The 21,036-nt window shown below is 41.2% G+C and overlaps 1 protein-coding gene across 2 annotated transcripts in view; it reads left to right on the top strand.

Annotated features, from left to right (window-relative positions):
* The window catches only part of pola1 (polymerase (DNA directed), alpha 1), a 316,470-nt gene that overhangs the window by 148,979 nt on the left and 146,455 nt on the right, over positions 1-21,036 (top strand). For both annotated transcript variants that reach the window (XM_086006560.1, XM_086006561.1), the window contains exons 27-30: positions 6,011-6,043; positions 9,170-9,262; positions 11,414-11,619; positions 13,179-13,311. In XM_086006560.1, coding sequence (XP_085862686.1) covers positions 6,011-6,043; positions 9,170-9,262; positions 11,414-11,619; positions 13,179-13,311 — 465 coding nt within the window. The remainder of the gene's footprint in view (positions 1-6,010; positions 6,044-9,169; positions 9,263-11,413; positions 11,620-13,178; positions 13,312-21,036) is intronic.

The raw sequence follows: 21,036 nt of genomic DNA, 5'->3' as shown, positions 1-21,036 counted from the left end.
CAAAAAAAGAAGAGAATCCCCATTCATACTTATTAGAGTTCCATACGTACGGAACTCCAATAAGTATGAATGGGGATCACTTAAATACACCAATACATGGGCCCAGAAATTCGGGTCGGGGGCTTCCTGCGGGTGCAAGCCCCCGACCTGCACTTACCTTGCGCGCCGGCCGTTGAGCTGTGGGCCTGCGTGGAATTCCGCTCCGGGGCCTGGCCCAGATGCCGGCGCGCTGTGCTTGCATGTCCCAGGGACGCAGTTAGTTCGATGCGTCCCCTGGGATCACGTGGGCCATGGGCAGCCAATCGGAGGAGGGAAAAGCCCATTCATAAGATTGACAGGAAGACCTGTCAAAACTTATGAATACTACGGCCCCAAAATAGCAGTAAACCATCAAATACATTTTTTTTTAAATCACACTTTTTAAATAAACTATAAATTACATTAAATAACTATTTTAAACAATCATTTTAATTTTTGAAAAAGTAATTTTATATTCTAACGGGGCTAAAAATAAACTTACCTTGCTTTAAAGTATTTAAAAATAATAAACCTGTGGAAAAAATGTTTTAATTTTAATTAATTGACCACTAACCTTGTAAAAAGCAGGCCTTACGCCTGCTTTTTACATTTTTAAATGCTGCAGGCTTACGATCCCGGGAAAACCTGCAAAAAAAACCTAAGTTCAAAGCGCACGCGCAGCCTCTCCTGCGCGCGCGTTCGGCCTCTGAATCTCTTCGTTCAGAGGAACGGAAGTGCTGGTTTCCCGCGCATGCGCAGTGCATGCAGAAAACCGGCACTTCCATTCGGCCTACGGGTGAGTACCCCGTGCGTACTCACCCGTGGAGACCCGAATTTCTGGGCCATTAAATTTTTTTATTGCATATTTAAAATTAATTAAAATGCCTTTTAATTAAATATTTTAAACAACAATTTAATTTCTTGAAAAAGAAATTGTTTTTACGGGGTTAAAAATAAACTTGCCTTATTGAGGAGTGTTTTTTTACTTTATAAATGAGTCATAAAATGTTATTACCAGGCGTAAAAATTTCACAGGCATTCAGCGGGTGGAAGTTGTGCAAATAGCGCAACTCTGCACCCGCAGAGGATCTGTCAAGAGAATTCTTGACCGATCACAAGTGCCGGGTTTTTGCGCATGCGCTTCGCATGCCTAAACCCGGAACTTGCGCGGCCCCTACGGGTGCATACGCACCTCAGGGGTTGCAAAATACGGCCCATTGTTTTTCGTAGCGGATTTTTCCAGCTGAGTGGCTTGCTAGGCCATTTCAGAGGGCAGTTGAGAGTCAACCAGATTGCTGTGTGGGTCTGGAGTCACGTATAGGCTAGCCCAGGTAAGGACGGCAGATTTCCTTCCCTAAAGGACATTAGTGAACCAGATGGGTTTTTACGACAATCTGATATTTTCATGGTCACCAGTACTGATGCTAGCGCTTTATTCCAGATTTATTTAATTAACTGAATTTGAATTCCCCAGCTGCCGTGGTGGGATTTGAACTTGCGTCTCCGGATCATTAGTCCAGGCCTCTGAATTACGAGTCCAGTAACATATAACCACTGTGCTACCGTTCCCGAATGTTGCCTTGATGTCAAGGGCAGTCAATCTCCCCTCCCCTCACCTCTGGAATTCAGCTGTTGTGTCCATGTTTGGACCAAGGCTGTAATGATGCCTGGAGCCGAGTGGTCCTCTCGTCTTATTTTCCAACCTGTGCCCTTCAATCCTCTGACTCTGGAAATCCCTCCCTCCGTTCCCTGTCTTTTAAAACTTATCTATTCAACCTAGTTTTCAGTAATTTCACAGAACTTCCACTACAGTTTCTCCTATGTTAGATGGGACCACGTTAAAGGTGCTATACAGACACAAATGGTGGTGGTAGTTTTTCATGGGGGGAGCAGATAGAGGGGGAGGGAGATAAGAGGGAAAAAACTAATATTGGATGGGGGAGGGGGGGGAATGTATTTTGATGTGGACTGGCAGAGGATGGTAACTGCAGCAATAAACTATCTATTACTTTGTATTAATAGTTAACTCCTTAGGTTGAAGTCTTTGTTTCTCATCTGAGAGAAGACTTCTGAGTTGGTGAGCATTTGATTAATTTGCCACTTTAGTGGCCATTTAAACAATTTTTATTTTTCATGTACTGTATATAGGACCCATAACATAGTTCCAATGAAGCCTGCAACGATAATTGAATGAATTTAAGGCCCGATAATATTGCAGTTAAGGAATTTTCCTTTGCAAGCCTGTTCTAGTGAGTTTGAACGTTAATACTTGGCAGTAGAACTATTTGTAATAAGCACAGTAGATGAACCATGTAGCATGTACCTCCTCGGGGAGGAAGGATGACTTCAAAACTTAGGATTGCGTTGTGAAGGTTTTTATCCCACTCACTATATCTTTCAGTTTCTGCCATTCCTGGGAAAGTCAGTGGAGATAAGGTTGTACTAACCTTTCAACGTGGTTCCATTCTTTACGGCATCATGAGATAATGGTTCCAGCATAGTGTTCTGCTGCTATTAATCAACTTTGGTATTTTGTCATTTGTCCTGTGGGTTCTGAGGTCAGGTCTGTGGCCTGTTGTTGCTGTACTTCAGTATTTCATAAAGGAACCATTTTATTTCCACATTCTTGACAACGCTGTGTACACTAGGAAAATGTGTATCTTTCTGGAATATCAGTTGATTTTGAATACAAACGGCATATTCTCTTACTCACCTGTGTACAGGAAACTCTTTGGTATCCGGCACCGACGGGACCGGGATAGTGCCGGTTGATTAAAAATTCCGGATGACGGAGAGGGTTATCTACCGAGGGTATTTTTAACGAACAAAAATTAAAAAATCAAGAAATGTGCAGTATACAGTAATTGGACTTCCGACAGCGCCAAGAAGCCAAGTAGCGGCAGTTTGGAGAACTACCCCCACTGACTAACTCGGCCACCGCGGGAGACTCAGACTCGGCAACATTTCCGGTTATTGAGGTGGTGTTTTCGGAATATGAATTTTGCCGGTTAATAGAGAATTCCGGATATTTAGGTGCCATTTAAACGAGAGTTCCCTGTACTATGTTGGATGGTGCAGCCTGCTCATTGCATGAACACCACATCACAGTTTAACCATCAGATTGCATTAGAATGTGTTCAGTGTATTATGTAAAGTAACAGATGGTTTGGGAAAGGCAAGCAAGACGGTATGTTGTGCTTTATTGGTTTTTGGGCTTTTATCCACATCAGTTTAAATGTTATAATTGCAACCAGTGAGGGTGAATTATTTCCAATGTGCGTAGAAGGTTTCTTCAAAGCTCAGAATAAAATAAAAGCATAGCTAACAAAGTAGATGCCATTAAATAAAACGCCCGTTTTAAACTTGAAATGGAAAAATATCATATTGATGGGAATCCCCCAAGTTCCACTTGAGCTGCATTATCTATTTAGAAAAGACTCTTAATTTATGGCTTTTCTAATCAGACGACACTTGGATTGAGGAGTTCATTATTGCTTTTAAGCAGTTGTAGTCCAATAATGCTTACATCTCAGCCAATTAGTCTGAAGGGAAATGACTTTGGCATTTTGTAATAAGTGTTGAATTACTGCATAGATTTGCCGATTAAACTCTTCCCTGATGTGTTTGACATTAAAGTGAAAGATTGTTTCAAATGCAGTAGTTCTTCACACAATCTGGGACCTTTTTTTATTCCTTTAACAAAATTTTCTTTGGCTGGTGGGGGGAAGAGAGGGTGTTTAAGCTGAGTAGAGTTGTGAAATAGCCGTGTTAAAATGTTCATAAGTTAAAAGGTTGGTGAAGAAATGTGCAGGTGTTGTTGTTTAATTTAAGCACCATGGGCTCTGCAATTAATGAGAATTAAATTAGAACCTCCATTCTATTTGTTCGCTTTTGACACTTTAAAGTGATTTGTCTGTCACTAGGTGCTATATTAATGGGTTGCCCGTCATTTTCTGAACATTGCTTGTCAGTGGTCTTTCTCTATATGCCCAAGTCTTTGGGGAGTATTTAAAGACCCATTCATTGTGTGGCTCAGTTTCTCTTCTTTTAAATAAAAGGCAATTGATGCTGCAGAGTTGTACTTGGATTGTCTGTGAATAGATTTTTATTTTTTTGGTGTCTGCATCATTCATTGGACCAGAAGCTTGTCTGAGCCAATGCACTTTCAGCACATCATTGCTTGGCTTTTATGGCAGTCTGTAGAAATGGCTTGATTATTCAGACAGACTCAACATAAATCCTCACCTTCATTCCTTTTCCTCTTGCTGTACTCATTTACTTGCCTATTCCTCATCACTGCCATTCCATGGCTGAAAAATGTGCATGTTACTATACACATGGTCATTGAGTGGACTACAATGGGTAGTTCTGCGTTAAACCTGTATGCGAAGAACAAGTCAACAGAAATGCATTTTGGAGACACAAATAATTTCCATTATTGCTGCAACATTGTGACTTGAAGCAGGATCTAATACGTAACCACTGCCTTTTCAAAAAAAAAACCACGTGCAAGCAATTAGCATCACTTTAAAATCTCTGACTTTTTTGCATTTTATTTCTTGAAAGTCACTCATTCCTTATGATAAGAGCTTCTGCCATGTTTCTCCTCTTCCTCCACCCCCCCCCCCCCCCAACAAATTGATTCTATTGAAGCTGCCCTGAATCAGGCCATTGCACCTCCTGTGGCCAAGAAGTTGGGGTAGGCACTCTGCTCCCACAACATTGTCAGTACCGATCGTGGCCATATACGTTACTCCACTCATGGGTTTCTGTTAAAATAAGATTTTCTTGCCTATAAGAATGAGATTTGTTTTAATTGATAATTTAGATGAGTCGAGGCCCATCGTGCAGGACACCACCATCTAAAAGAGTAGGAGAAAAGATGAGGCAAGTCTAGAATCTTTGATCAGGTGATTGCAAACTTGGGCTAAAAAAGCCGTCAGATATTATTAACCTTGGAAGACAAAGGTGTTTTAAATTTCTTATCTATCCCTCTCCTTGTCCTCTCCACCCTTACCCCCACCCTGGGCCATCTGTCCATTTTCTTGCCTTTGCTCTGTTCCTTGGACTTAGGGTAACAAAGGCACTAGAAATGCCCAAGTGGCCAATTTTTTATGTGATCCTCTACAGTGAGTGTCAACAAGCTATGTTACATTGGGGAACATCACTGAGCCTGATTCCCAGCCTGTCTAAAGTCTACATGTGCACTTTTGAGTGCTGCTCTGGAGCTGAAGCTGTGGTTTTTCCCCCTTTTCCTTTCTCCCGCCCCCACCCCCCACCCCCAACCCAGTCTGTTGATGTCAATTTTAGGGCCATTCTTGCTACCCTGACCGATATCAATTATCTCAGTACAGACTGCGGATTAAATCTTGGACCTTTCTGCTCTGTATTACTCAGTACCAAGTCACTTGCCTACTGAGCCATTGGTTGTGAGTCTATATATTTAAGGGTTTGCTTTGTGGAGTTTGCAGTTGAGAATCTGGTTGAAAAGAAAGTAAGAGTTATTGATGGCTTGAGAGTCCGAGCATGGACATTGGCTGTTGCTGTGTGGCACTGTCCAGAGTGAAGGGATGTTGTGTTACTCTGTTGTTGTACTCAATAATACTGATGATTTACCAAATCTAATAACGGTTCCTTTCATTGCAGAAGGTAACATTTTGGCATTTCTGCTACAGTCCTGCATTTGCTATGGAATATGCACAAATTGCTTGAATTTATTTCATTTCACTGGGCTTCATTTTTAGAAATGTTGCTTTCAGTAATGCCGTTTAATTGTCAATTCAAAACCTGGGAACAAATGAGCTTACTTCTACGAACTCCGATGCGCTCAGATGTGGACTTGTTGCTTCCCACTTGAGTTGGGAAAGAGAAGCGCTGTCTTGGTGCTGCCAGCAGTATCGTACGGTGTTTGTGTATAGAGGGAATGAGTAGCTCATTGTGACTCGCCAATACTTGGAAGTTGTTTACATGCAATCTTATTCTTTTATTTCAGATCCTCATGCACACCAAGGAGATGGTCCAGAAGGTAATTTGTCCGCATGCATATTGCTGTATAAAAAGGCACTAAGCAGAGCAGGCATCAGCAGCCTTCGACTCCAGGAACTGCTCCCTAATAGCAACAAACCTCATTTATATTCAAGAGTTTAATCAGGAATAAGTGATTTGTGTTAATTAAAGAAATGTTTTTCATATGTTGGATGTGATAAATTGTGTTGTTCCCCACATTTGTGAACCTGTGACTAGAAGCACTTCTCCCTCAGGAGCTGCTTCCTTTGAGTGCTTTGTGCTAATGCTGTGTTTACCACTTTTCTTTGTGTGCCATTAGCAGCAGATTTGCAACGGTTTTAATTTTTGGTTTATTTTGAGTAACCAAAAATTAAACCCTCCTCAGATTTGCTCTCCCGTTCCAATAGAAGTACTTGGGTTACATAACCCGGTGAATGTAATACTTAATCCCCATTTTACAGAAGTTTCATCATATTGATGTCATGTTTGGTGGAGATGCAAAGGTGGCTCATGATTTAATGGGAATTGTTAAAATGTCTTTAGTGCTTGTTATAGTCTCTATTAAAGACAATATAAAGCAACATAATCATATTAAAAATTCCACACACATAAACAAGAATACATAATAAGTGTGTGTGTGTGTGTGTGTATTCTGGATAATTGAATTTGTTGCAGAGTAATCCTTGGAAGAGAAAAGTTGCCAGGTGGGCTTCTTTGGGAATGATAACTGTTATGACTAAGCTCACAAATAAGCATATAGGTTATTGAAGGTCATGGGCTTTTTTTTAGTCAAAATGAACATGCAATTGGATTAAACAGATTCTTGAAATAAACTTGCTTGATGTGGACTGTAGATGTTTGGATTTGTCCAGTCTTAAAATGAAAACATTCTAACAAACTATGGAGGAGTAGGGACTCTTGTGCAGATCCTTGTTAAGAAAAGGGAAAGTAGCAGTTGTAACTCACTTGTACGTGATGTAAATTTATGCAATAAAAGGGCAGAACCGTGACAGACCTGTCATATTTGGCATTTCCTGTAATGTACTCTGCTTCCCTAGTTATTAACTCTTCTGTCAACATCACTCTTTAAATCTTCACTGACGGGATTTGCTTAATGTTGATGGACAATCTGAGAAACTGCACAATTTAATTCTGCTGAGGGTCCCAACTGACAGACTTAGCTGTGATGAAATAAAGGCGAGCAGTGAGTTAGTAGGAGGGGCCAAAGCTCAGTTTTGCTCGTCCCAAGTCTGGTACCTGTTGGAAAGACTGGATTGATGGCTGTTGGACCTGTGGGGAAATAAGTGACAAATCCTCGTGGTCGGCAACGTGTTGCTCTTTTATGTAGCTCACTGGGGTCTGTAATGTAGAAGCCTGGTATGACAGTACGATACCAATCACAACCTGAACATTTTGATGGTCAGTTGTATAAGATAAACTCCTGAGATTCATGAGCATTACCAAGTGTACAATAAAACAATTCTGTCCATGTTACATGATTTAACATGTTTCAAAAACCAATGTGAAATAATTATACTCTGGTTTGAGTTTTTGGACTCATTAGATTAATATGCACATCATATAAATTTTCAGTTATGTGTTAATCCTGAATATGGTCATTCTGTTGTAGTCCCATTTAAATACAATGCCCATAGGTCACTCCAGCAGAGTTTCACAAAATGTTGCCCAGCTCCACATGTTGTACCCACTGAGTATTTGGGAGCTCCCTAATTTGAAAAATAAACTCTTACGAAATAGAATCCTAGTTTAAACAGAAACCTCTCGGTCTGTTATATCGGTCATTTATCCAATAAGCTGACCCAGCATTTTAACGCACTTTGTGATTTCTGCAATACTTACTTGAACCATTCATTATGCTAAAATCTTACTTAATGAGTTTCTAATATACACCCTTCATTGGCCTTTCAAATGAGATATACAACAGCTGATTATAAAATATCCTAAAGCCTTGTTCTTTACATGAATTACTCGCCTCTGAGTCAGAAGGTTGTGGGTTCAAGCCCCACTCCAGGGACTTGCGCACATAAAGCTAGGCTGACGCTCCAGTGCAGCACTGAGAGAGTGCTGCACCGTCGGAGATGCCGTCTTTCGGATGAGACGTTAAACCGAGGTCCCATCTGCTCTCTTGGGTGGGCGTAAAAGACCCCATGGCACTATTTCGAAGAAGAGTAGGGGAGTCATCCCTGGTGTCCTGGCCAATATCCTCAACCAACATGACCAAATAATGATTTGGTCGTTATCACATTGCTGTTTGTGGGAGCTTGCTGTACGCAAATTGGCTGCTGCGTTTCCCACATTACAACAGTGACTCCACTTCTAAAGTACTTCATTGGCTGTAAAGCGCTTTGAGACGTCCGGTGGTCATGAAAGGCGCTATATAAATGCAAGTCTTCCTTTCAACTTCTGCTTGGTTTCTGAAGAAACAAGAATCTCATTTAATAATTGTAACAATCTACATGCTCTACAAAAGGGCATCCAAACTCTGCAGCTCGCAAGCCCCAGCAAGCTGACCTATCAAGCCCTGGAAACTCTGTTCTATTTGCACTTATTTTTTGATCATTGGTTTGTTCTGTTTAATATTTGTGCACCTGGAGGTTTGGAAATGCCATTCCATGTGCTGTTACCTAGTTGGGTAAATCTTCAATCAGAACACCAAGATCTGTTGGTATCCGCAGCTTGGTATACATGGGCATTAATGGGAACATTGAAAAGAACGAAATGACTTAGATTTATATAGCACCGTAGGACATCCCAAAGTGATTTACAGCCAGTGAATTACATTTGGAGCGTGGTCATTGTTTTGTAGACGAACACGACAGCTAATTTGCACACAGCAAGGTCCCACAAACAACGACGAGAAGATTGATCAGTTAAGCTGTTTTTGATGGTGTTGGTTGAGAGATGTAATTTGGCCCTACTCTTCAAATAGTGCAATGAGATCTTTTAAGTCCACCTGAACAGGCAGACGGGGGTCTTATTTTAACACCTCATCTGAAAGACAGTTGATTTAATCTTTATTTGTGGCTCGCAAGACTCCATAGTGCACCCAGAATTTGAACTATCCTGTGCTTGTGTGCAAAATTAAGTTCCTTGGTTTTTAAATTGGCATTTTCTTTTGCTTTAGATGAACCTTGAAGTTATTTATGGAGACACTGATTCCATCATGATAAATACCAACAATACAAACCTGGAGGAGGTCTTCAAACTAGGAAACAAGGTGACGTACCATATTGAAGAGTTCAGATGTTGATGTGACTAATCTGACCCACGAATCGGATGTCCGTGCCATTTAAAAAAAAAATTGTGTTCTACAAGATGGGGATTTATTTATAGTTTAGTGAGGATTTGAGCACCTTATGAATCATTCACTTCCATTTCATTGAATTTTGCATGTAAATGCAAACCTGATTTATTTTACTTAAATTTGCTAATGCTTGGATTAAACTGCAACTGAAAATCATTATCTAAGCGATTTGGTTACAGGCAGGTAGCTTGTGTTTATTTTAGTTGTAATCCTTTATTCCCAAGAGGAATTTGCTGTTCAGCCAATTCCATGCAGACACATTGCTACAGATGCTACTCTTGCTCTATTGTAAAAGCAGTTTGCAAATTCATTAGGAATGTGGTCTGAGGCCTGGCTCCCTGCTTTATGACTATGTTCTGCTTTGGTAGAACTGTTCTTTCAGCTCCTTCACTGTTACTCTAACTAGGCCCGCTAGGTCAGGGCATAAATTGATGAATAATAATGGAAATGTCAATCTTGTCTGTTTAATCTCCCTTCCCCCAACAATACTGTTCTGCTAGAAGTAGTAGAATTTCATTATTCACCGTCCATCAGATAACAGAGATGGAAAGAGAAACTGCAAATGCGGAAAATCTGAAATACATAAAATACTGGAAATGTATCACAATCTCTCAAATCAAATCAAATCAACTTTTATTGTTATTGTTAGTGCACAAGTGCAGTACAACGAAATGTAGGCTTGCGGCTCCCGAGAGTGTACATTTGGATTAAGACATTTAAACATTCAACATACATTTGGCTTGTAGTATATTAACATTAACATAACCATATCAAATCAGCTTTCTGGGATCCGTTCACATGTCTATATAGTATTTTGATCAGATTTGTTGAGATGGAAACAAACTCAACCTTTGATTTTCATCAACTTGATAAATCGTTTCAATTTATTGTCTTTGGGATTTCTATCAGAGTGGGCCTGTGAGAAACTGTCTGTCACATCTATAAACTTTGCATTGCGGGTAGTGTCAGTGATTTAAATTTTTCTGTTTTTTTTTACCTGACACAACTGCTTTGCTTATAAGGCACTTGCCCCCTTGTGTAGCTGAAAACCTCACCTGCCTGGCTAAGCAGCTGCCCGTAACCACGGAGTGAGAAAATCAACAGATTTTAACCAAGTTTGCAAATCGTGATTAAGCACTGAATCGGCATTGTGGGACTTTCTATGTGTGATTACTGCCTCAAGCCCCAAACAATGGTGATGCAACCTCACAGAAATGTGGACACACAGAACACTAGCACAGAAAACACATTTACAAACATGAAACAAAAACCTTCTGGTCTGTTCTTCATAATACAGTTGAGGGGGGGGAAATAGGTCCTTTGCCTGGGAGGTCCCAAGTTTCCTTCCTGGTTTTTGCTGGTTAGCTTATCTCCGCCAGAGCTGTAGTTTGGGAGAGTGAAGCACGCCTCGAGCCCCTGAACTAAGGACATGCCAGGGTTCCCACTCCTGATTATTGTCCAGTGACCCCGGATAGAATGTCTGGGTGTCTAGACATTTGGCGGGAATGAAATTTGTCTCGGCTGTGGTGCCTTTTAGATTCAAAATAGCCACTGGCACTCATTGTTCAAGCTCACACCTGAAGAATGGGTGAGGTGCCAAACGGCTGTTAATACTCACGGAGCAGGATTCCACCAGGAGTTGGGCCAGTAGGGGGTAAATTGTGACATTTTTCCAATATTATAAAATTAAATATTCATTTAATTTATGGGAATATTAAAACCATTTGTTTAAGTGAATTAAAGGAACCACTTTGCTATGAGAGCAATAATATGCTGATTACATGTGTGTGATTCTGTACTATAGTTTACAAGCATCATACATTTTCATTATTTCACAAGGAACTTATCATCTCACCTGGTGTGATCTGGTTTATGAACTTGTTTGAATTGGGTTTATAATGCTACCATATCCTGTCATAGGTTGGAGACGGTGACCGTTCCCTTGTGTGTGATATTTTCATTGGTGTGAAAATCACCATTGAGAGGAAGTAAACTAGATTTGTACCGTATTCATTCTGTAGTTCATAAGATGATGTGAAAACTTACGATCTCCTGTTTCTGCAGGTCAAGAGTGAAGTAAACAAGCAGTACAAACTCCTGGAGCTGGACATCGATGGTGTGTTTAAGTCGCTGCTGCTGCTGAAGAAGAAGAAATATGCTGCCCTTGTCATAGAACCAACTGCAGATGGACGTCACGTCACCAAACAGGAACTAAAAGGACTGGATATTGTTAGACGAGACTGGTGTGGCCTAGCAAAGGAAATTGGAAAGTAAATGGCTGATTTAAATAGACTACCTTTTTGTGTACTGTTAAAACATATGTCTCATTATATGTGTATAACCAAACTAAATCAAATGTGTATGAGTACTAACTTGGCTCTATATGCCAAGTGTATGTATATATAGATATATGTAGATATAGTGTCAGCCTTGGCTCAGTGGGTAGCACAAGGTTGTGGGTTCAAATCCCACTCCAGAGACTTGAGCACAAAATCTAGGCTGACACTCCAGTGCAGTACTGAGGGAGTGCTGCGTTGTTGAGGGTGTCGTCTTTCAGAGGAGACATTAAACAGATGGACGTAAAAGATTCCACCATGACACTATTCGAAGAAGAGCAGGGGAGTTCTCCCTGATGTCTTCACGAATATTTATCCCTTAAGCAACATCACCAGGACAGATTATCTGGTCATTTATCTGATTGCTGTTTGCGGGACCTTGCTATGCACAAATTGGCTGCCGCATTTCCTACAATACAACGGTGACTACACTGCAAAAGAACTTAATTGGCTGTAAAGCACTTTAGGATGTCCTGCAGTCGTGAAAGATGCTATATAAATTCAAGTAATTTCTGGGGGGTTTTTATGCAGGTGGATTTATTTTGTATTTTAAGTAGGTGAATTCCCTTAGTGTGCAAGGTTGAGTTGGTGCTCCTCGACCTAGTCTGCAGAGAAACTACTTCGCTCCAACTAACTCTATTTCCCAAATTGCCCTGTTTTGCTATTTAGCTATGAATAATATAAAATCGAAGTATATAAAAATAAGGACAGAATATATGACTTTAAAATAGGGATTGAATTATGTCCGATAGCCCTGGTTCAATTATCTCCCCCCTCTCTAACCCAGCTTCACCCAAGTCTAAACTGGTCTTTGCTCCCTGTGTGCAAGGCTACAAAAGGTGACGTAATAATAAATATAAATTAAAAAGAACCACAAATTCTAGAGACTGGAAATAAAAACAGAAAATTTTGGAAATACACAACCGCTCCATCAGCATCTATCTTTAAAAAGCAAGATGCGCTAAAGTTTTGGTTGCCTGAGCCTGTTCTGAGGAAGGCTCTTAACCCAAAAATTTTAAGCTGCTGTTTCTCTTTATAAGCACAGCATCTTCTGTTTTTGTTCTATGATGTGTTATATCACCAGTGATTCAGGTTTGCAAATTTTTTCTTTTTAAAAATGTGCTGCTTTGTTCCGGACATTAAATAACAAATTTAGCAGCTGTTGCATACAAATGAGAACAGTCAGGAATGAGAGAAGACCGTTCTTGGGACATTAACTCCCCCTGTCGTGGCATTTAATTCTATTTGGAAGAGTTGCCATTTTATCTGTCTATATTGCTTTGGTAGACTGTTCCAAACTTTTACCTATATAGTAACCGCCAGAAATAATTCACTGTGGAAAAACTTTGAAACTTTTTGGTATGTCAAGGTGCAAGTAGAATTCATAATCTATCACTGAGTAAAGAGGTGGGGGGGTTTTCTGAAGCACTCGGCAAGTATGGTTTGAAAATGCTCGTGTTTAGCTTTTGTTTTTATGTATTTTTTGTTTGTAGCTATGTTATCAGTCAGATTCTGTCTGATCAACCTCGTGACGCAATTGTGGAGAATATCCAAAAGAGACTAACCGAGATCCAGGAGAGTGTTGTGAGCGGCAGTGTACCTCAGAGTCAGTTTGAAATTAACAAGGTAGAGTACCTCCGGTGGTTTTGTAGTTTATGAATTTGGTTTGCAAGAATGTTCCGCAACATTCCTGGATAGGTGGGTCATTAGGATCCAACCATGTGATTATTGCTTAGTTTCCAGTTTGTCTGATGGTCTTCGAATACAAGTTACATGATTCTATGCAATTTTCACGATTCTATGCAATTTTAGGTTTTGAGTCACTTATTATTATTATTATAACCCCTTTACTTAGCTCTTGCTGCCTCTGCTGTAATCAGAGTGGGTTCCTGATGGTAAGGAAACTAGAAACCCAAAGCAGAACAAGTATTTTTTGTGAGCTTCAGTCACACAGTCCTGTTGTAAATATGGTAGTCATGTGCTGAAGTGTAAAATATACACCATATTCAGAGATTTACACTGGTTTTCTATGACAAATGAATGCCCACTTTGGGTGGAAAAGGATTTTCTGTGTACTTAGTAGTAAATAGAGAGCGACAACAAACAAAAGTAGGATGTGCCCACTTTTATTCACACCTTGAGTTCTAATCACTGCTGATGAAGCAGAGTTAAAATGGATAGAATATACTGACTCGTTTTTCATGCTCTTGTGTGGCAGTTACACTGTCCTTATTCTTTCAATATTTTAAGTTTAGCATACTTTCATTTGAGAAGGAACTCCTGCCGAAAGCATGACGTGACAAAATAGAAAAACACTCTTGAACTTTAGTTCCAGAGATGGAGCCCATGAAATCGACTGCTGATATCTGCTTTATCTTGCGGTTTATTGGTGGCCGTGCCTTCTGTTGCCGAGGCCCTAAGCTCTGGAATTCCCTGCCCAAACCTGTCCACCTTGCTACCTCTCTTTCCTCCTTTAAGACGCACCTTAACATCTACCTCTTTGACCAAGCTTTTGGTCACCTGCCCTAATTTCTCCTTATGTGGCTCAGTGCCAAATTTTTTGTCTTGTAATACTCCTGTGCAGTGCCTTGGGGTGTTTTACTACGTTAAAGGTGCTATATAAATACTTGTTGTTGTTCTCCTCCTCCTCCACCTTCACCTTCACCTCCTTCTCCACCTTCACCTCCTCCTCCTCCACCTTCTCCTCCTCCTCCTCCTCCACCTTCACCTCCCTCCTCCTCCTCCACCTCCACCTTCACCTCCTCCACCTTCACCACCTCCTCCTCTTCCTCCTCCCCTTCCTCCTCCTCTTCCTCCTCCTCCTCCACCTTCACCTCCTCCACCTTCACCTCCTCCACCTTCACCTCCTCCACCTTCACCTCCTCCTCCTCCACCTCCACCTTCACCTCCTCCACCTTCACCACCTCCTCCTCTTCCTCCTCCCCATCCTCTTCCTCTTCCTCCTCCTCCTCCTCCTCCTCCACCTCCACCTCCACCTCCTCCTCCACCTCCTCCTCCACCACCTCCTCCTCCACCTTCACCTCCTTCACCTCCTCCTCCCCCTCCTCCTCCTCCTCCTTCTCCACCTTCACCACCTCCTCCTCCTCCACCTCCTTCTCCACCTCTCAAAATGAGAACTGCAAATTTCACATCAGTCCTTGCAAACTACCGCCCCTTCTCCGACCTCCCTTTTCTCTCCCAAGTTCCTGAATGTGTAGTCGCCTTCCAAATCCTTGCCTGTCTTTCCTGCAGCTCCTCCTCAACCCCCGCCTTTACTTTCCTTTTTTCATTGCATCTGGTTTCTTACATTTGACTTTCTGTAACATGTAATTCTTCCTGCTTGTATTTCATTGACAAATATCAGTAAGTGATGAGTGTTCTAGCTCTCCCTATCTGGGCATCATACACAGCTCAAAATCAGCCTATGCTGAAATGTGACTAATGAAACGTGGTTAAAAGAATGTCCATATCAGAACCTCTTACTTACAGGATATGAGGTCACGGTGATAGACATTTAGTTGTTTATAGCATGTGCCAATAACCGGAATATTGATGTTGAAGGATTAGTAAAGGAATTTCTCTAATTGAGGAATGCTGGAGCTGAAAGTTAAGTTGTTTTATTTTAAAGCGTATCACATCTGTAATGCTAATGACAATTTTCTGTAATATTAAACCTTTTTGCAGTGAAAAGTATTATAAAATAGAACAGTTTCGATATGGAAGAAGAAAACTATTTGGATTGCTGTTGACTTTAGTAGTACTGACTAGAGCTGTGGGTACAGAGCAACGTCCGAACATTGTAACACTTGCTTATACTAATGAGGCGGAAATTCCGATCCCTACGGGTAGGTACGCGCTGTGTACTCACCCATAGGGACATCGGAAATGCAGGTTTCAGGCATGCACTGCGCATGCGCTGGAAACTGGCATTTCCGATCTGTCAAGAAAGCTCGACAGATCGGACGCCTGTCCTGGAGCAGGGCCTCTGCGGATGGAGAGTTCCGTTTTTTGGAGACCCTCCGCCCGCAGAAAACACTTGCAAGCACAAGGCCTGCTTTTACCAGGCTAAGAGTTGAAGAAATTAAAAAAAACAATTTCCACTGATTTATCATTTTAAAATACTTTAAAGAAAGGTAAGTTTATTTTTAGCCCTGTTAAAAACTTTAATTATTTTTTCAAAAATTTAAATTTTTGTTTAAAATAGCTAATTTATGTAATTTATAGTCATTTTTTAAATGTGATTTTAAAAAAATTATTTGAAGTGTTACTTATGTTTTGGGGCTGATCTCTATTCATAGATTTGACAGGTCTTCCTGTCAAATCTATGAATGGAGATTCCCTGCTCTGATTGGCTCCCTATGGCCCACGTGATCCCAGGGACGCTGCGAATTACCTGCGCCCCTGGGATACGTGCGCCCTGCACACTGGCAGTTTGAAGAGGCACAGCAACGGAACTCTGCGCCTCCCAGGAGCCCTCCGGTCCAGGCAGAGATTTTTCCAAATCCGCGGGAGGGCTGTGAACGGAATTTCTGGGCCATTTAATGTGTTAGCCGACTCAGGCAGTGTTTGTACTGAAGCTGCCATTTTGAGAGCAGTGGCTTGAAGAAAAATTAATTGTGGCTTGGCAATATCTAATTCATACTGCCTGGTGTCCTATCAGACTCTTTGAGCCAGGGTGGATCTCTGTGTGCATGTTAGTGCACACCGAAAGCTCTGCACCCAGCCGAACATTTAGAAACCTTCCGAGCATGGGGTTGGGGCAGTCTGCTTTCTCCAAACATTACAGAAATGTAGCTTTCATTTATAAGGTTCCCAGGAGAGTCAAGGGTCTAAATATTGTTTAGGACCTAATGCTCCAGATTCCTGCTTCCTTTGGGAAATGTAATGGGAATAACGTGTATACGGATATCTCAACCAAAAAAAATTGTTCCAGCTCGATTTTAAATTCTCTCATCAGATAATTAAGTTTGTTTAGAAAACACATGCACTGTGGAATGTTTAATTTTTCACAATCCAGGCACCCACTGTAAGCCAGTTTTCAGGTATCAAATGAGGGTCGACAAAATATACAATATTGTAAAAAGTACAAGGAAATGCAACTTTAAAGAAAAATGCTATTGGTATAATTCTAAAGCATATTTACAATCTTAATCTTTTTGCAAACAGGGAAATACTTGCTTGTATTTCCACAACATTTAGTCTTGGACTAAAAAAAATACATTCTTCAGCGTAAGCGTGAATTGAAGCTTGCAAATTCTTATCCCACACTGCAAATTTTAGTTGGGATTTCAGCTATTGACCCAAGTGGTTGGTCCAGTCTTACTAAAAAAAAATGCAAAGCACATTGAAGTGCTTCAACAAGAAGTGGGCTTATTGACTTTTCTATGAGGGGCACAATGAGTTAATGAGATTGACTGGAGTCGCAGCTGTTTGTGAATACCATACCCTGCTCCAGGCTCTAACACACAGACTATCATCAGTAAATCGGCTGCACTTTTCCACAGATACATGCAGCTCATCAATGCAACCTTCCCACATATTCTGGCAAAAACAAATGCCAAAGTTTTAAAGTTTTTTTTTTATGCTCCCACGCTCTAGTTGGGATCTTATTGATCTATAATCTTTTGTAAGGCAAGTTAGAGGTGATTCTTATGTCAGCAGATTGCTTCATCAAGCTGATTTTATTCAGAAGGGCTCCGAAATTAAATGAAAGGAAATTGCTTATGATATTCAGTTAACATAAGCAGGAGTAGGCCATCCGGCCCTTTGAGCCTTCTCCATCATTTGATAAGATCATGGCTCATCTTTTATCTCCGCTCCACCTTCCCGCACTATTCCCCTATCTCTTGATTCCCTTAGTATCCAAAAATCTATCGATCTCTGGCTGGAATATACTCGACGACTGAGCATCCACAGCTCTCTGGGGTAGAGAATTCCAAAGATTCGCAACCCTTTGAGTGAAGAGATTTGTCCGTTTTAAATGGCTGACCCCTTATTCTGAGACTGTGACCACTGATTCTAAACTCCCCAGCCAGGGTAAACATTCTCCCAGCATCCACCCTGTCAAACCCTTTAAGAATTTTATATGTTTTAATGAGATCACCCCTCATTCTTCTAAACTCTAGAGAATATAGGCCTAGTCTACTCAATCTCTCCTCATAGGACAACCCCCTCATCCCAGGAATCAGGCTGGTGAACCTTCGTTGCATTCCCTCTAAGGCAAGTATATAATTCCTTAAGTAAGGAGACCAAAACTGTACACAGTACTCTGGGTGTGGTCTCACAAAGGCCCTACATAACGGCAGTAACACTTCTTTACTCTTGTACTCAAATCCCTTTGTAATAAAGGCTAACATACCATTTACCTTCCTAATTGCTTGCTGTACCTGCATGTTAACTTTCAGTAATTCGTGTACAAGGACACCCAGTTCCCTCTGAACACCAACATTTCCCAAACTCTCACCATTTAAAAAAAATTCTGCTTTTCTATTTTTGCTACCAAAGTGGATAATTTCTCCGCATTATATTCCATCTGCCGTGTGTCTATATCCCTTTGCAGGCTCTTTGCATCCTCCTCACAGCTTACTTTCCCACCTAGCTTCGTATCATCAGCAAACTTGGAAACATTACACGCAGTCCCCTCATCTAAGTCATTGATATGAATTGTAAATAGCTGAGGCCCAATAAAGGCCAACATGCCATTTGCCTTCCTAATTGCTTACTGTACCTGTTAACTCTGTGTTTCCTGTACGAGGACACCAAAATCTCTCAACACCAATGTTTAATAGTTTCTCACCATTTAAAAAAATATTCTTTTTATTATTCTTCCAACCAAAGTGAATAACCTCACATTTTTCCACATTATACTCCATCTGCCACCTTATTGCCCACTCACCTTAACCTGTCTATATCCCTTTGCAGCCTCTTTGCATCCTCCTCACAGCTTACTTTCCCACCTAGCTTTGCATCGTCCGCAAACGTGGATACATTACACTTGGTCCCTTAAACTAAGTCATTGATCTAGATTGTAAATAGCTGAGGCCCAAGCACTGATCCCTGTGGCAACCCACTAGTTACAACCTGCCGACCCAAAAATGACCCATTAATTCCTACTCTCTGTTTTCTGTCCATTAACCAAGCCTCTCTTCATGCTAATATATTACCCCCAACCCCATGAGCCCTAATTTTGTGTAATAACCTCTTGTGGCACCTTATTGAATGCTTTTTGAAAATGCATATACACTACTTATACTGGTTCCTCCTTATCTTACCCTGCTAATTAAAACCTCAGAATACTCTTAACAGATTAGTCCAACACAACTTTCCTTTCATAAATCTGTGCCTCTGCTCAATCATATTATGATTTTCTAAGTGCTGTTACCACGTCCCTAATAATAGATTCTAGCATTTTCCCTACTAATGTCAGGCTAACTGGTCCATAGTTCCCTGTTTTCTCTCTCCCTTCTTTCTTGAACAGCAGGGTTATGTTTGCTACTCTCCAATCCACAGGGACTGTTCTAGAATCTGGAATTCTGGAAGATCAAAATCAATGCATCCACTATCACTGTAGCCACCTCTTTTAAAACCCTAGGATGAAGCCATCAGGCCATGGAGATTTGTCGACTTTTAGTCCCATTAATCTCTCCAGTACTATTTCTTTACTAATACTAATTTCTTTAAGTTCCTCAATCTCGCTAAATCCTTGATTCCCCACTATTTCCGAAATGTTATTTGTGTCTTCTACCGTGAAGACAGGTACAAAGCATTTGTTTAATGCCTCTGCTATTTCCTCCTTCCCCATTATAATTTATCCTGTCTCTGCCTCTAAGGGACCCACCCTTACTTTCGCTAATCTTTTCCTTTTTACATAACCTATAGAAGCTTTTACAATCTGTTTTTGTCTCTTGCTAGTTCACTCATGTTCTCTCTTCTCTTTCTTCATCAATTTCTTGGTCATCCGTTTCTGAATTCTATAATAATTCCAATTCTCAGGCTCACTACACTTTTTGGCAACATTATAAGCCTATTCCTTTAACCTACTACTATCTTTAACTTCTCTTGTTAGCCAAGGTTGGACTACTAATCAGAACATAAGAATTAGGAGCAGGATTAGGCCATTTAACCCCTCGAGTCTGCTCCGCCATTCAATAAAGTCCTGGCAGATCTTTGACCTCAACTCCACTTTCCTGCCCTATCCCCATATCCCTTAATTCCTTGAGTCCAAATTCTATCTATCCCAGTCTTGAATATACTCAACGACTGAGCATCCACAGCACTTTGGGGCAGAGAATTCCAAAGATTCACAACCCTCTGAGTGAAGAAATTCCTCCTCATCTCGGTCTTAAATGACCTACCCCTTATCCTGAGACTATGCCCCCTAGTTCTAGACTCTCCAGCCAGGGGAAACAATCTCTCAGCATTTATCCTGCCAATACCCCTCAGAATCTTATGTTTCAATGAGATCACCTTTCATTCTTCTAAACCCCAGAGAGTACAGGCCCAATCTACTCAACAATCCGTATCGGTGCCGTTTCCTGCTCTCGCCTTGAACTAGAAAATTTCATTCACTTTGCTTCCAATTTCCACCTTCCCTCACCTTCACATGGTCCTTCTCCGACTCTTCCCTTCCTCGACTTCTCTGTCTCCATCTCTGGGGATAGGCTATTGACAAACATTCACTATAAGCCCACTGACTCCCATAGCTACCTGGACTACACTTCCTCCCACCCCACTTCCTGTAAGGACTCTATTCCATTCTCCCAGTTCTCCGTCTCTGCCGCATCTGCTCTGACGATGCCACATAACATAAGAAATAAGAGCAGGAGTAGGCCAATCGGCCCCTCGAGCCTGCTCCACCATTCAATAAGATCATGGCTGATCTGATCCTAACCTCAAATATACTATCACTCTCCATCCCACCCGAACCCATGTGATCTCCCGGGAGAGGCGAAAAACCAGATTTTTAAAAAAAAAAACAATGGCCAATTTGGGAGAAAAAATCTGGGAAATTCCTCTCCGACCCATCTAGGCTATCGAAACTCGTCCAGGAGATCACTTTGTCCCTATATTTTCTACAGTACTTACCTTCTGTAAAGGCGATCTCCACCCCAGCCAGGAACAGCAATAAAACCATCTCTTGAAATCTAACAGAATTAGAACACAAGAAGTAGGAGCAGAACCAGGCTACATGGCCCCTGGGCCCGCTCCACTACCCACAGGGCCACGACCATTCTAAACCTAGACTCGTGTCCAAATTCCTGCCCGCTCCCCGTAACCCTTAATTCCCTTTACTTCTAGGAAACTATCTATTTCTGTTTTAAATTTAGTTAATGATGTAGCTTCCACAGCTTT

This window comes from Somniosus microcephalus, chromosome 14, assembly GCF_052327205.1.
Source record: "Somniosus microcephalus isolate GS21.2 chromosome 14, FLI_Smic_1.0, whole genome shotgun sequence".
NCBI classification, from domain to species: Eukaryota; Metazoa; Chordata; class Chondrichthyes; order Squaliformes; family Somniosidae; genus Somniosus; species Somniosus microcephalus.
This window is presented reverse-complemented; position numbering and strand designations above follow the sequence as displayed.